Source organism: Sander vitreus, chromosome 3 (assembly GCF_031162955.1).
Source record: "Sander vitreus isolate 19-12246 chromosome 3, sanVit1, whole genome shotgun sequence".
Taxonomy (NCBI): domain Eukaryota; kingdom Metazoa; phylum Chordata; class Actinopteri; order Perciformes; family Percidae; genus Sander; species Sander vitreus.
The window spans coordinates 33,031,390-33,047,571 of record NC_135857.1 but is presented as its reverse complement, the minus strand read 5'-3'; the positions used below and the strand labels follow the sequence as shown (position 1 = coordinate 33,047,571).

The 16,182-nt window shown below is 41.5% G+C and overlaps 1 protein-coding gene across 1 annotated transcript; it reads right to left on the bottom strand.

The window, feature by feature from the left end:
- Positions 1-717: 717 nt before the first annotated feature.
- On the bottom strand, positions 718-14,513 carry LOC144515925 (solute carrier family 35 member F2-like). Its single transcript, XM_078247124.1, has 9 exons — positions 14,328-14,513; positions 9,646-9,821; positions 8,054-8,181; positions 7,167-7,326; positions 5,771-5,927; positions 5,640-5,692; positions 4,445-4,599; positions 3,269-3,457; positions 718-723 (listed from the first exon to the last, which is right to left on the bottom strand). Exons 1-9 carry the CDS (start codon positions 14,429-14,431, stop codon positions 718-720), a joined length of 1,128 nt encoding a protein of 375 aa, XP_078103250.1. The 5' UTR covers positions 14,432-14,513.
- Between the last annotated feature and the right edge of the window lie 1,669 nt (positions 14,514-16,182).

Sequence of the window (16,182 nt, the reverse complement as noted above, 5' to 3'; positions counted from 1 at the left end):
TTTTTTTGTTTTCTGGATTATGTGCAGAGGTGGAAGAAGTATTCAGATCCTTTACTTACACCACACTGAAAATACTCCCCTACGAGTACAAGTCCTGCATTCAACTAAAGTAAAAGTATGTAAGTATTATCAGCTAATTGTAAACATGTTTTCCTGTTATATCTGATGTTTCTGGATTAATATTCCTGCTGCATTCATGTTTATGTTGCATGTTACTGCTTTAGATGTTTAAGGCTGTGCTCATTTTAACTCCTTTATATACTGTTGGGTAGTTTAATCTACAGTAATGCATCATAGTCTATAAGATCATCATATGTTTGTCAACTGTGATTCAACTTTTCATGGTGTTAGAAAAACTGTTTTCAGCTTTGTGACGATGCATTTTCCAGCTGATCCGAGAGGATTTTAAAGACTTTTAAGAAGTAGGAGAAGTTTCTCAACACATAAAAGAAGACTTCATCCTTCAGTTCATCACAAACATTCAACATCAACACATCTGGAGATACGTGGTTTTCACTGGACAGGAAGGGGAGGAAACACTGTCACTAAAGCTGTCAGACAAATGTAGTGGAGTAGAAAGTATAATATTTACCTCTGAGATGTAGTGGAGGTACAAAGTAGAAAGTTGTAGAAAATGGAAAAAAAAACAAAGTACAAGCACCTCAAAATTTTAATTGTGAAAATGTACTTAGTTACATTTCACCACTGTCAAAATGATCAACACTACATGACAGCATACAGTAAGAGATAATGATGTAGTCGTGTGATGGAGGATGTGGGGACAGAGAGTTAGGTCCATTTCTTTCTGAGCTCTGTTGTTACCAGTGGGTAAAAGGACTGCCAGGCAGCTGACTTTTTGTTGGTAACAATGATCACACTGTATGAAATAGGGTGAATACTTTCCGTTTTTTGGCCCTATTTTAACGCTCTAAGCGCACGGCGTGAAGCGCCTGGTGCAGGTGCGTTTAAAAGTGGTCCAAATCCACTTTTGCTAGTTTGACGGCGGAAAAAAGGCTCCGTGCGCCGGCCGCATGGTTCAAAAGGGTCGTACTTAGTGTCTTCATTAATCAGAGGTGTGTTTTGGGCGTAACATGCAATAAACCAATCAGAGATCATCTCCCATTCCCTTTAAAAGCCAGGCGCGTTTGGACCTTGGAGCATTGCTGTTATGGTGGATGATTTGCACCGTAATATTTTTATTTGTAATCTTCTGCATGTTTGTGTGCTGCTGTGCGTCCCTGTGTGTGTAACAAGCATAGTGTGTGCACGCTGTGCATAAGCCTAGGAGCATTTTACTAATGTGCTGTTAAAATAACAATGAAATGCTGCGTTATTGACCTTAGACCAGGTTTTTGTTGGTCAATGGTGCGATCACTTCCCACTGCCTCAAGATAGCAATACTCCCAGAATGCACCTGAACACACCTACCTGTAAGGCCAGCACGCCCATAGGCGCACAGATGGGTGCAGGTGCATTTGCTATTTAAACAACGTGGGCGCTGGACGGGAAACTGCCAACTGCGTCGGTCTTAAACTAGCAAAGACACTTGCGTTTGGCTTTGCGCTGCGCCAGGTACTAGATAGGACCTATAGTTTTTTTTACACATCACTATTGAAAAAAGGAGACAGCATGAATTTCTGTCAACTCTTGTGACATTGACCCACAGAAACTGAACAGATTTGACATCAGACGGCGCTGTGTCGTTTACATCGGACACTTAAGTAGCGCACAGATTAAACATTGAACATCATGGCTGATCCTACATAGTTCTCCAACAAAGTATTTTGTATGTATTACGTGTAGCTACATACTACATACTACTACATACATACTGAGACATTATCGGGCTCGGACAAAACAAACTAAAACTAAGACTAAACCTTTCTGAAAAGCTGAAACTAAGCTCAAACTAGCAAACACACTGTTAAAAACTAACTCAAACTAAACTATAATGACATCCAAAAGTCAATACTAAAATAAAATCTAAACTACTTGAAAATATAAAACTATAATAACCCTGGTATGAAATATTTTTGATTTGAAAAAAAGCAAGATGAAAAGTAAATGTGGGGTTCATTTACTGACTTCCTCTTGCACAACGTGGAGGACTCGTGATGCATTTATAGGCTACCTTTAAAAGGTGCTCTAAGCCATTAAGGTGACGTCACTTCTTGTTGACGTTCAAAGTATTGTCAAACAAAACGAGGCTAGCTCGTTGTCGTTCTCTAGGACAGCTCTCCTCTAGCTAACCTCCCACGCTTCTCTCTCCTCCACTTCCCACACCCCCCTTCATGTACATGCGCACTAACCCCCGGTTATCGGCTGGAAGAAGTTATCGGCTGTTTGTTATGTTTGGTGGTGCAGGTTGGCGCAGTTTGTTTTTGTTGCCGTTTGTGGAGCCTGGGCTCTCTACAAGGGGGTAAGCGAGCCTCCACTTCGCGTAGCTCCTATGGCGCCATTTTGACGCTACCTAGCTCTACCTAGCCTGTGTCTATGTTATCTCCTTACATATACCTACGCTCTCCGTCTCTGCTAGATTGGGAATGATTAAGATTTCTCTTGGCACAGCTACCAGAAGACTTCCAACTTTCAGACAGGTTGCTCACGTCACATCTACGTCGTCTCTCTCAGTTGGAGGCTGCTCAGTAACGCTCAGCGCTCACCGGTAAAGAGCTTCTAATATCCTTCACTGGTCTCCGTCCAGAGCAACGGGATCTGTTGGTCTATTTCATATTCATTTTCTAAACTACTTACTAATTTTTGAATTCTCATTAACTGTCTATGGCTGTCTACCGGCTGTTTTTCCCGTGTGTTCAGGGGACAGGCAGCTACCGCATAGCGAGGAGATGTTTGCTGTATGTATACACCTTTTAATAAAACCTTTAGAGTACCACTTTGTTTGTTTTTGCTCTATTTCCCTTCTTTTCTCAGTTATTTCTAAATGTACATGAGCAAAACTCAATAAATAAATGTTTAAAATATACATACATACACATATACATATATATATATATATATATATATATATATGTGTGACATATTGACAGGTTGTCTTGCTGTACTTTACATTTTAGTGCTGCGTCCAACATCCTCATCATCATTCCCTCGTTGGAGGCTCTGTGACGGCCCAGAAGCTCTCCTCTTCTTTGCTTTTGTCCTCTCCTCTTCCTCTTCCTGCTCCCTCCCCCCACCCCCCTGCCGCTCCTCCTCTTCCTCCTCCCTCCCTCCCCCCACCCCCCTGCCACTCCTCCTCAGCGATGATGCTCACCGCCACTTCCCGCTCGGTGACGTCAATGTCAGCGGCCGCGGGGTTGTCGTAACCTTCCTCACAGATGGAGGAGGATGAGGAGGAAGAGGAGGTGGCGGGGTCCGAGCGGTCAGTGGGCGTTGGCACAGCGTTGAAGGCGATGAAGCCAATGAGGACGACCACCAGCGAGACCAGGTAGAGTCCAGAGAACTGAGACAGAAAGGGAGCTGGCTGTATTAATACACTCCATCTTCATTTTGTGTTGATTCCTTTCATTTTCAATATGAGGCAAAGCAGTAGTAGAAGTTTCTATATCAGAAATTTGGGTTTTTTTCAACAAATTGTCCAAAAAAAAAAATAAAGTGGATGGTTCCATACAATGCCTGTCACAAGTAGATTAAATGATCAGTTCAGTACTTTCGTTGAATTTGGGTGTTTTATTCAATTTTATAGCGTTTGAAAAAAAAAAAGATAAAAAAGCGAAAGTCGGAAAAAATACATAACAAAAACATAATCAGCCTAAACATCAGAAAAAGTGACTAACACGCCAGGAAAACCTTCAAAAAAATAGAGAAAAGTGACGTTCAACAGAAAAAAAGTTTCTTGTTTTCTGTAGCCGACATGTTTTGAGCCCCCTGAACTGTTATGTTTACCTCTTTTGGGGAGTGGGTTGTGTTTCATGTTTTTTTAAAGGGGGGACAAATCTGCCTCTTCTGAATATTGGGGGGCGGGGGGGGGGGAACATATCCCCTGCATCAACCCCCCCCCGAGATCTACCTACGCCAATGCACAGTTCTGTATTTGTCTGGTGGGGATCTTTAATGTGTGTGTGAATGCTGACGTATGAAATAGCATAAAAAAAACATTCAAGTCAAGCACACCGCACTTGAGTGAAGTCATTTTAATAACGCTCCAGCAGCTGGGTCAGTGAGCATCTTAGAAGAAAACCCCAAGGTAAATTATTGCATAAGTGAAGTTTTCAGATGAAATAATCCATTTGCAGGTAAAACGACTTTGCACTCACAAGTTTATAAACTCTAGCCTCCATGTATGACACACGGCATTGAGATTACATTTTAACCTGTTCTATTACTCATCAACGCTGCCGTGTCAGTATAACATTTAGTCGGTCGTTGTGACCCAGTGTGTGTGCGTGTGCGTGCGTGTGTGTGTGTGCGTGTGTGTGTGTGTGCTCACATTGTACTGGAAGAGGAAGATCCCACAGAAGAGGCTGAAGAGGTCAGCGGTGAGCAGGGAGAGGTTGACGGAGGTGGCGCTGCTCAGCTTCACCACTATGGGCATACAGCTGTACAGAGCGTACATACACAGCGCATAGGCAGAGAACAGGAGCCCTGAGAGGAGAGACACACAACTGTTAGTTCATAGTAACAACTTAAATGTTAAAGAATATATGCTTATCTCAACCAGTTCAGAACATAGACTCTATATAAAGATGGACAACGCAGATAGACAAAGTACACACAGCGATACACTGGTAAGAGCAAATTACATTTACCCATGTATCAGCTAATTTAAATAGCTCACGGTACGGTATTGTGTGAACAGTTAACTTCATTTAATATTGTATGTGGCGTTTTCTTTTGCGGGGTGCAAATGTTCCACCAGAACAAGTTCCTTCCTGAGACTGTTTAGCAGAGCCACCGTCACCGATGCAATTTTTTTTTTTTTTCTCCTACACTGACAATAATAATATCAGAGCTGTTGTTTCTGTGACTTTGGGTATCTGACACATAGTGGCCAAAAATGCTAAATGCAGCTGTAAAAACTGACTGATTGATTTCATTTTCAGTCACCAACAGAGGTCATAGATTACCTATTGCCCGTTAATGCCCCTTAATGTTCAACGCAGGAGATTGCTGATCAACTTCTCAGTTTAGTCAGAAGAAAATGTGAGACTACAAAGTAGACTTTAGGCATTTTATATATGTCTCTAAGCAATTTAATCTAAGATTATTTGGGCATTTTAGGCATTTATTTATATAGGACAGCTGAAGAAATGAAAGAGGAGAGAGAGGGAAAATCACACGCAGCAAAGGGCTGCAGGTCGGAGTCGAACCTGCGGCTGCTGCGTTGAGGAGTAAACACCTATATATGGGCACCTGCTCTACCAGATGAGCAACCCAGGCGCCCAAGCACTATCTTTCTACACAAAAAGAGTTGTATATTGTAGAGATGGTCCGATACCATTTTTTGCTTCCCGATACCGATTCTGATACCCTGAACTTGCGTATCGGCCGATACCGATACTGGTATCGGTATCGGAACATCTCTAGTATATTGTAAAACCAATGAATTGAACCAGAATCTTTGCCAGGTCATCTTATCCTTATCCTTATTTTGTCTTCACAGTGTTTCTGCATGAGATACTGACCGATTTGCCAGCTCCACTGGATGGTAGCAACTTCATGACGTTCCAGGATCACCCTGGGTAAGTAAAAACACCAGATTAACAATAGTGTTGAATGAGTCCTAAGTCCTGATCACAGTCACACCCACACTTACATCTGTATGGTGCTGATGATTGTGCCGAACAGGCCGACCATGCCCAGGAACTCCACCCTGCTGAGGTTCTTCACTGTGTATTCCTGACACACATTAGACACCGCGTACAGCGAAGCGCTGAGCAGCACCAAACCGTCACCTAACAGGATGTTTGAGGCTGAGGAGACGAGAGGAGAGACATATCATTTCTGTGGTCCGACATTTGAAAAATAACGCTGACTGGTCTGTGGGTGGCTGGGTCATAAAAGACAGGGCTTTCGAGCAGGAAAGCGGAGTTCATGTCCCTGGGAGAACACAAGACTTTCACCCAGGAAACACGTGTTCATGTCCCGGGAGCGTCCAACCAAGATCTTGTTCTTGTTTCTAATCTTAAAGCGTAACTCTCGCCAAAATGCAACCTAGGGTGTTTTTGTGAATGTACCCGAGGCAAACTTTCGTTTAAAAGCATATTTAGGACGGAAGCGTCACTTTTCAGATTTACCGTAACTTCGTTTTTTCGGTCAAATGGCCTTTTGAATGGGAGAGTTAGGTTAGTTACAGAAGGCTTGTATCATGTGGATGCGCCGACAGTTTTGTTGTAATTACTTACTAAAAACTACGCACTATGGCTTTAACTATAACAATTGCTAAACTTAACTGTCATGTGAGCGGTCGCCTAATTTCATAGAATAAAATACACATTGTTGTGCTTAGGTTTTTGTACCATGTCATACGAACCCGTTCATGAGAATGCGTTGATTGTATCAGGAGCCAATGCCGTTATTTCAGTTCCGGAGTAATGTGTTCAAATTTCTGTGTGCGTGTTTAACCTGTTCTCACTCTGAACTCGTAAAATACGGACGTCTGTCAGCGTCTGAAGTGACGAAAACGCCCTTCAGCTCGTTTGTTTAACGTACCGGGGAGAGCAGCAGCTACACGGGGTTTAGCGAGTAGTATGTAAGGCCGAAATTCCGCATAGGGAAGTTGGTTGGGGTGGCGGATGGGTCAAACACAGGACTTTGACCCAGGAGACTGGGGTTTGTGTCCCACGTCTAGTCGCTTTCTTCTTTAACCGTCCCGTTATTCCCGCGTGTCACAGAAGCGTAAACCCACCCACGACCTATTCCTTAACATAACTGCGTTAAAAGGGACGCCAAAAGTCCCGACCAAGCGCGTTTAGATAAAGCGCGTTATATAACGCTAAAGGAGACTTTTAGCGTCTATAACGACATAGGCACCTGATCAAGCGTCCGTATTTTACGAGATGGGAGTGAGAATCTGTGTGCATGTTAGGACTTTGGCTGCTGCTGCATTTTGAATGAGTTGGAGGCGTCCTACTGATCAAAGAGCTGGCTTAACAAATTGTAGCCTGTGGCATTGATGAACTCAGTGAGTGACACGTGAAGGAAGTTCTTACTGGAGCCCTGGTCTCGTCCAGCCAGCAGGTCGGCTCCCACCATGGCCCCCACCCCGAGGAGACAGATGCAGATGGCTATATAGTGGACCGGCCTGTAGCGTGTCTTCAGAAACCACCAGGACAGGACCATCAGCACCGGGACCACAAAGCAGTCCAGTAGCTGGAGACAGACAGACACAAATATGAACACAAATATCAACGATTATTACAGATGAATTGAATTAATTGATACCTACTTTATTTTTAGGCGTCTTTTGGGAAAAAAACGTCCATAAAAATCTTTCAACGTATTTTAATTCAAGTGGACTGAGAGAAAACTAGACCTCTGCATCTCCTCTTGTCTTTGTTTTCAGGCTTTAGAAAATCAAGCCCTTGACGAAAAGACTTTGGCCAATCACAGGTCATTTCAGAGAGAGAGAGAGAGAGAGAGCGTTCCTATTGGCTGCAGGAAGAGGTCTGACTCTTTCTACCTACTGCAGCTTTAAAAACAGTAATCCTTCAAAAAGAAAACTGCAACTCTTTGGATACACTGTATCTCAAGTAGCAGCTAAACCGGATCAACATTGACACAAAACATCCTTTTATGAAGTTGAAGCGTTTTGCTCTTCTTGAAGCACAAACAATCTCATTGGTTGAGTTAAACGTCGGTGGGTGGAGCCAAAGAGCCAGTGTAAAAGAGCCAGTGAAAAACAAAAACAAGGACAGGTGGACAAAAAGCCTGCTCCGATCTCATTGCCTTATTGTAAATGCATTAACAGTTTTACTAGTAAATTCACCTTGAAGCCTTTTAACTTTAATGAATGTACTGCCGAGAGTTCACCAAACTCATGAAATTACGTTTTTAAAAGAAAAATGACCTGTTTTCGCGATTAAAAACCCACACCCACCTGTATACTGGTGAGGGTGGTGTACTGGTATGCTTTCACCACAGCGTAGTTGGCTTCCACGTCCACCAGCCCCAGCAGAAGGTACTTCCACCATCGCCTCTTCAGAATCTGTAAAATATTGCCATCCCCTGCGTTTTAAAGGGGGAAACCCCTGAACTTCAGTATTGACATTTACAGTATTTGTTTCACCACCAAGCCTGAGGACAGTTTAACGTTTGAAGAATCGTCACCATCATTCGACACCCATGTTAAGCAGCTGACCACATCTAGTTTTTCTTCCACTTAAGAAACATAAGTAAATTGAGATCTGTACTTTTGAGACTGTCCTACCCCAAAAACGCTCTCAAGAAGCAATTACGACCCATATTTATGTTTCTAGAGGCACGGCCCTCTAGTGGCCGTAGTAATTACGATGGGAGCAAAACAGGAAGTAAGGTGACGAAGTATGAGAGTGCCGGGGGGGAAATTTACGAATCCCACTATGGCCACGCCGAGAAGCGCCCTACGAAGCAGCTTGATTGGTTGGGGTTAAGCATTTGACCTTGAGTGGTTAAGTTTAGGATAGCCGATTGGTCAGGGGATAGGACCTGTACAAATGGGGTTACGTTACCTTGCGTAAGCATGGACGCCTGGCCAATAAATGCTATTGAAGGGCGGGTCTTGGCCATAGTAGGATTTGTAAATACGCACCCCCCCCCAGGCGGCGAATTTATGAATCCCAACCATTTTAGTGTTTAGCTTATATGACAAACATCATCTGATTTACACGAAACTTATAATGTGTGGTCGACATGTGATACTGAGCCGCCCCCTATACTTTAACCACGCCCACTTACTCAGGCCACGCCCCCTTCATAACATTTGAACCGTTTAAGGTAGAGTCTTGTGTGAGGTGTCATTGAACTCAGCAGAGAGTTCCTTCTTCATTGGTGATGGTTTGAACCGCCCCCTATGCTTTAGCCACGCCCCCTTTCACAGCTAACGAACTGTATGACGTAGAGTCTTGTGTGAGGTATCATTGAACTCAGCAGGGAGTTCCCTTTTCATTGGTGACGATTTGCAGTGTCTGAGTGCCGCGCAAATGCACGGTCGCAAGGAGCGGAGTCCGCCAGCAACCCTGACACGCGCAGAGGAGCGAGGGCCCGTCCATCGCTGCTTGCAGCTTTAATTAATTTATATTACTCTAAACCACCTTCTGTAAACCAACTGTATACTATTGTCTACACTGCACTATAATTATTGTCCTGTCTATGCACCACCTCTCTATACTGTCTATACTTTGTATATCGCATTGCACTTTTCTGCTTTTTTTTGCACTTCTGGTTGGACGCAAACATGCTTTTCGTTGTCTTTGTACTTGTACTCTGCACAATGACAATAAAGTTGAATCTAATCTAATCTAAAGGGACAAATGACCAACATAGTCGTATGGTTTGGAAGACTTGTTGGTACTTTCAACTGCTGAATATGAGATGCTTATCTTTCATCTCATCTCCCATTGACTGTAATACTCTCTCCTCACTTAGTGTGTCTGCTCTGGGTCATCTTCAGTTAATCATTTAATTCAGTAACATATATTGCTCCTGAGTTACCTGTTCTGCAGAGTAGCATGGGGGTGTAGGTGACACACAGCAGGGCGTAGTTACAGAAGCTCTGCAGCATGGGTGTGTTCACGTGGAAGCTTGTAGCCAGGTACTGGGAGGTGATGGCCGTCCCGCAGATGAGCCCAGCCAGGCCCTGACCCATGGCCAACGTCTTGGCAACCTGCCTGAGAGAGAGGAGGGCGACACATCTTTAGAGCCACCAAGCACATTTATTTTAAGCAGGCTCTGAACTAGTCGTTTTTGGTGCCTAAAGTTAACTGTCGTTGTGGTAACTTTTTGTCTTTACTTTTTTGTGTAGTACCAAATAGTGATCCTCTGCCCAAAATTGATTGCTTGGGAGCGTTTCCAGCCTGTTGAAGCTGTATCGCCCAGTTTCTATATGTCCGTACCTCACTTGAAAAACTGCCTGTTCAGTGGATCTATTGCTTCTTTAACAGGTAAAACGTTCTGGGTGGGCTACAATTTGTCAGATATAATCCTCAGTCATAGCCTGATGTGGTCATACTCAGACTCTAGTCAGAATATGAGTCTGATACCGCTCCGTTGGGCTGTGATTATGGGGCGTGTTTCAACCGAACCAGGAAAGAAAATGCCTCTGCACTCCATTGGATAGACCTCCAACCAATCAGAGCAACGGATAGACCTCCAACCAATCAGAGCAACGCAGTATGTGACGTATGTAAACTTTTGCCGAATCCCGTAGGAAGAACGGCAAAAACATCTTTCCGATTGACAAATGCCTTGATCGCAGTTCTCTGTTCCTCTTTTAAAATGAATACGCTGTCGACAAACGCGATGGCGGAATCTACACATCTCAGTTCTCCAGCGGCAGCCATCTTTGTTGTAAACAATTTCAACCCAAGCGCTCTTTGGTGACGTGGTTGATTACGTTACTGTTGACCATCTGTCCATCATCGTATGAAGCCCGCCCTGACAATCTGATTGGCCCACAACGGATCAAGTCCAATCCGAACTTCCCAACCTCAAATGTTGTGGGCGGGGCTAAGTTCGGCTGGCCTCCAGTCTACCTCATTCATTAAATTAAGCTTTTTTGAAGCAGAAACAACCTTTCAAACACAAGGTAGAAGCTGCAGTCACTTTTTTGGCATGTGTAAAAGTACATTTTTATGGGTTGTATTGCTCCTTTATCTGTCAACTGAAAGCTTCATGAATGAAATCGAGTTATTTTGAGGCATAAATCACCTTTCAGTGACAAGGTAAAAGCTGCAATCACTTTTTGGCAGATGATCACTTGGCACAATAACTGTCCCCGGATCCCAGTAACATTTCCTCGGCTAAACTTAATTGTAATGTGACCGGTCATCACGTGACCAGCCGTATATTATATGAATTGTTGTGCATAACTTTTCGCACAATATCATATAGGAGTATCATAAGTGTAATTTACTTTAAACATGCTCGAGAACATATCAGTGGTGGAATGTAACTGTGAAGTATTTGAGGTACTTGTACTTTCCTTGAGGTTTTCCTTTTTCTACAACTTTCTAGTACTCTAGTACATCTCAGAGGTAAATATTGTACTTTCTACTCCACTACATTTGTCTGACAGCTTTAGTTACTTTTCAGATGACAGTTTTTCCTCCCCTTCCTGTCCAGTGAAAACCACGTATCTCCAGATGTGTTGATGTTGAATGTTTGTGATGAACTGAAGGATGAAGTCTTCTTTTATGTGTTGAGAAACTTCTCCTACTTCTTAAGCTAAAGTCTTTTAAAAGCTTCTCAGATCAGCTGGAAAATGCATCGTCACAAAGCTGAAAACAGTTTTTCTGACACCATGAAAAGTTTTAAAGTGCTCATATTGTGCTCATTTTCAGGTTCATAATTGTATTTAGAGGTTGTATCAGAATAGATTTACATGGTTTAATTTTCAAAAAAACACCATATTTTTGTTGTACTGCACATTGCTGCAGCTCCTCTTTTCACCCTGTGTGTTGAGCTCTCTGTTTTAGCTACAGAGTGAGACGTCTCACTGCTGTAACATCTTTGTTGGGAGTTGCACATGCTCAGTAGCTAGATAAGGACTACTAGCCAGTCAGAAGCAGAGTATGAGGGCGTGCCCTGACAGTACCTAGGTAAGGACTACTAGCCAGTCAGAAGCAGAGTATGAGGGCGTGCCCTGACAGTACCTAGGTAAGGACTACTAGCCAGTCAGGAGCAGAGTATGAGGGCGTGTCCTGACAGTAGCTAGGTAAGGACTACTAGCCAGTCAGAAGCAGAGTATGAGGGCGTGTCCTGACAGTAGCTAGGTAAGGACTACTAGCCAGTCAGAAGCAGAGTATGAGGGTGTGCCCTGACAGTACCTAGGTAAGGACTACTAGCCAGTCAGAAGCAGAGTATGAGAGCGTGCCCTGACAGTACCTAGGTAAGGACTACTAGCCAGTCAGAAGCAGAGTATGAGAGCGTGCCCTGACAGTACCTAGGTAAGGACTACTAGCCAGTCAGAAGCAGAGTATGAGGGCGTGCCCTGACAGTACCTAGGTAAGGACTACTAGCCAGTCAGGAGCAGAGTATGAGGGCGTGCCCTGACAGTACCTAGGTAAGGACTACTAGCCAGTCAGAAGCAGAGTATGAGGGCTTTTTCACTTTGTAAACCTATAACGTGCACAAAAAAGATACATAACACAATAAAGGAAAGGGGGAAAGCCCATAAGCATAATAATATGAGCACTTTAAAACTTTTTAGAGATACTTGGTTCTCACAGGACAGCGAAACTACAAACATATGATGATCTTATAGACTATGATGCATCGCTGGAGATTAAACTACCCAACAGTATATAAAGGAGATAAAATGAGCACAACCCTAAACATCTGTAGCAGTAAAATGCAACATAAACATTAATGCAGCAGGAATATTAATCCAGAAACTTTAAACACTGACTGAATGAGGAAACATTTTACTGCACAATTAATGCTTTTACTCCAAGTACATTTTGCTGATAATACTTACTCATACATTATTTACAGAAGTATGTTACTTACTTACATACTTTACTTTTAACCCTCATGTTGTCCTCGGGTCAAATTTGACTCATTTTCAAAGTTTCTACATCATAAATTTGGGTTTCTTTTAACCAAATTGCCCCAAAATAACATGGATGGTTCCATAAGACGCTCTTCACAAAGGCAATTAAGGATCAGATCTCTACTTTCATAGAATTTTGGGTGTTGTATTCAATATTATAGCATTATCCTGACTCAACTTTGACAGATCTGTGACTATCCATTACCTTCATTCCTCTGATCTTAAACATTAGTCAAAATCATTCATCATTTCTGCTTTTTTCTTACAAAAAAATTAGAAAATCTTATATAAATGAGGTTTATTGACCATGATTTGAAATAAGTGTAAAACTAGTGCAATTAAATAGGTCTAGTGGTGAAAATACTGGTGATAATGGAGAAAAGTGCCAAAAACGTTGAAATAAGCAACAAAAACGTAAAAAAAAGCAAGCATAACGTGGGGAAAAAGCAACATAAACATACAAAAACAAGGTCTAATAGAGTAATTTTGACCCGGGAGGACAACACAAGGGTTAAGTAAGGTTTCGAGTGCAAGACTTGTACTTGTAAGTATTTTCACAGTGGGGTTTCAATACGTTTACTTAAGTAAAGAAACTGAATAGTTGTTGGTGACTTAAAGGAGAAGGTTGATATTTTGACTGAAAATGAGGTTGGGAAACAGCCATTGGTGGAATGTAACTAAATACATTTAGTACTGTACTTAAGTACAAATGTTGAGGTACTTGTACTTTACTTCAGTCTTTTTCTTTTCATGCCACTTTCTACTTCTACTCTGCTACATTTCAGAGAGAAATATTGTACTTTTTACTCCACTACATTCATCTGTTACAGCTTTAGTTACTAGTTACTTTACACATTAAGATTTCTGCACACAGAACACATGTAGGATATAAAATCTGACGTTTAATTATAAATGAAACTAGCCAACAATATATCGGCCTACAAGTCCAGCTGAAATGAGACCATTAAACACACAACTGTTTGGATCCTTTCCACTTTCTACAATGGGAGGACTTTTCTGAATTGAGTACTTTTACTTTTAATACTTTAAGTACATTTTCCTGATGATACGTACAGACTTTAACTTGAGTAACATTTTCAATGCAGGACTTTTACTTGTAACAGAGTATTTTTACAATTTGGTATTAGTACTTTTACTGAAGTAAAGTGTTGGAGCCATTACACAACTTTGTTTTGTTTTGTTTATATACCGCGCTGGTTATGCTAATTAACCTGCAGTGTTGTGTTTGAGCACTGAGTGGAGCATTGCCATTAACAGCCAGGGATACACAGGTGTGAGGCTGGGGGGGGGGGGAAGCAGACAGCTTTTCACCGTGTCAGGTTTGCGTGTCATTGTTAGATTAGTGTGCAAAAGAAAATTAATGGGTCACAGCACCGAAATGCAGACAGATTGTGGACATTGATTATTGGCACGCAGAACACGCTTCCAAGCAAGTTCTTCCCTGCTCCCACCTCATTGGCCTAATGTAGGAGTTGGTAAAAGACTCTACATAAAGGAATACTTCTTCCACTCTTGGAAACAGCTCACCTGGCTTTGTTTTGATAGGTAACAAAAGCAGACTCTAACATTACTTCTCCTTCTTTCATCTCCCGTGTCCACTCACCAGGTGAAAACTCCCTTTGGGTTGAATTTCCGGATCCTCTCCATGAGTCCCCTGCTCTCACAGCTCGTGTCCCTGCAGGCATCCTCGGGCTGCTTAGTAGCCATGTCGCCTCGCCAGTGATGGAGGAATCCTCTCTGAGTTTGAACTCTTAAATGCGTCTAACGCCTTGGCTTTTTTACTGAATGATTAACCGACTCAGAGGGCAAAGACTACTCTGGTTACTTATCTCTCTCTCTCTCTCTCTCTGTGTGTGTATATAATGTGTTGAAGACAGCCGGCAGCACTTAATAAAGATAAGAACTGATGATGAAAGATGAACTCAAAGAAGTCATCACTGAGCTTCCTCCTCTTGTTTTCATTCTCATCTGTTATCTGCTGATTAAATAAAGCACCTTGTGTGCTTCATCGTCAGGGTTTTTATGGAAATGACAGAAGTGTAAAGTAACTAAGTACATTAACTCAAGTACTGTACTTAACCCTCCTGTTGTTCTCAGGTCAAAGTTGACCTGTTTTTTTTTTAAGTTTCTATATCAGACATTTGGGTTTCTTTCAACCAAATTGCCCCAAAACAACATGGATGGTTCCATAAAAGTGAAATAAAGGATCAGATCTTTACTTTCATTGAATGTTCTAGCATTATCCTGACTAAACTCTGACATATCTGGGATTATCCATTACCGTCACTCCTCTGATTTGAATTTTTAGTTGAAATCATTCCTAATTTCTGCTTTTTTCTAACACAAAAAAAACCATAATTTCATATAAATTAGGTTTATTGACCAGGAATTCCCAAAATAAGTGCAAACTAGTGTTAATAAGTTGGTTCTAGTGGTGAATATACTGGTGGTACTGGGGAAAAAAGTGCCAAAAATGTATAAAAGAAGCAAGCAAACGTGAAAAAAGCGACAAAAATGTATAGAAAATGTGTCTAAAAACTGTTCATTCTGACCATGGAGGACTACACAACAGTTAAGGAAATGTACACTGTACAGTATTTTCATTTTATGCTCCACAACAATTCAGAGGGAAATATATTGTATTTTTTACACTAGCTGCAGTTACTTTTCAATACAATAGGTTCTTAGAGTACTTTATATCAAGGGCGTAATTTTGGGGTCAACATTAGATTATTATTATTAGATATTTGGGGGGTTGCACTGCCCAATGTTGATTATTGGGGGGTTGTAACCCCCCCATCCCCCTGTAAATTATGCCTATGCTTTAATTGAGTATTTCCCTTTTGTGTAATTTACTTACAGGACAATGTAGACTTGTACTTTTCACTCTAATAATAATAATAATAATACATACATACATACATACATACATACATACATACATACATACATACATACATACATGTAAGGTTTTGAATGCAGGACTTTAACTTGTAGTGGAGTATTTTCATAAGTACCTCACTTAAGAATCTGAGTATATTTTTTTCAACTAATAAACCTTATTCATCAACAATTACAATAATACATACAAATACACAATTAATGAGAGCAACAAAAAAACACAAAAACCACACATCACATAAAACATACATAGCCTACATATAAAGAACATAAACAAAAATACATAAACGTTTTGCTGATCCTAATATCTGATTAGGATCAGTAAACAAATATTAAATAAATGTAAAAAGAAGTAAGTAAATGAGGGATGAAAGCAAAATCATATTGTAAAAAGATACAGTTATAACAGGATACACAGTCAATCACACTACAAAAGGTTCACAACAAGATTAAATAGAGGATACATTAACCGATATGGCGTTAAGGACGCTCACCGAAATACATCCTTGTAATTGTAATCTGAGTACTTCTCCCAACTCGGTTAAGTTCCCATGAAC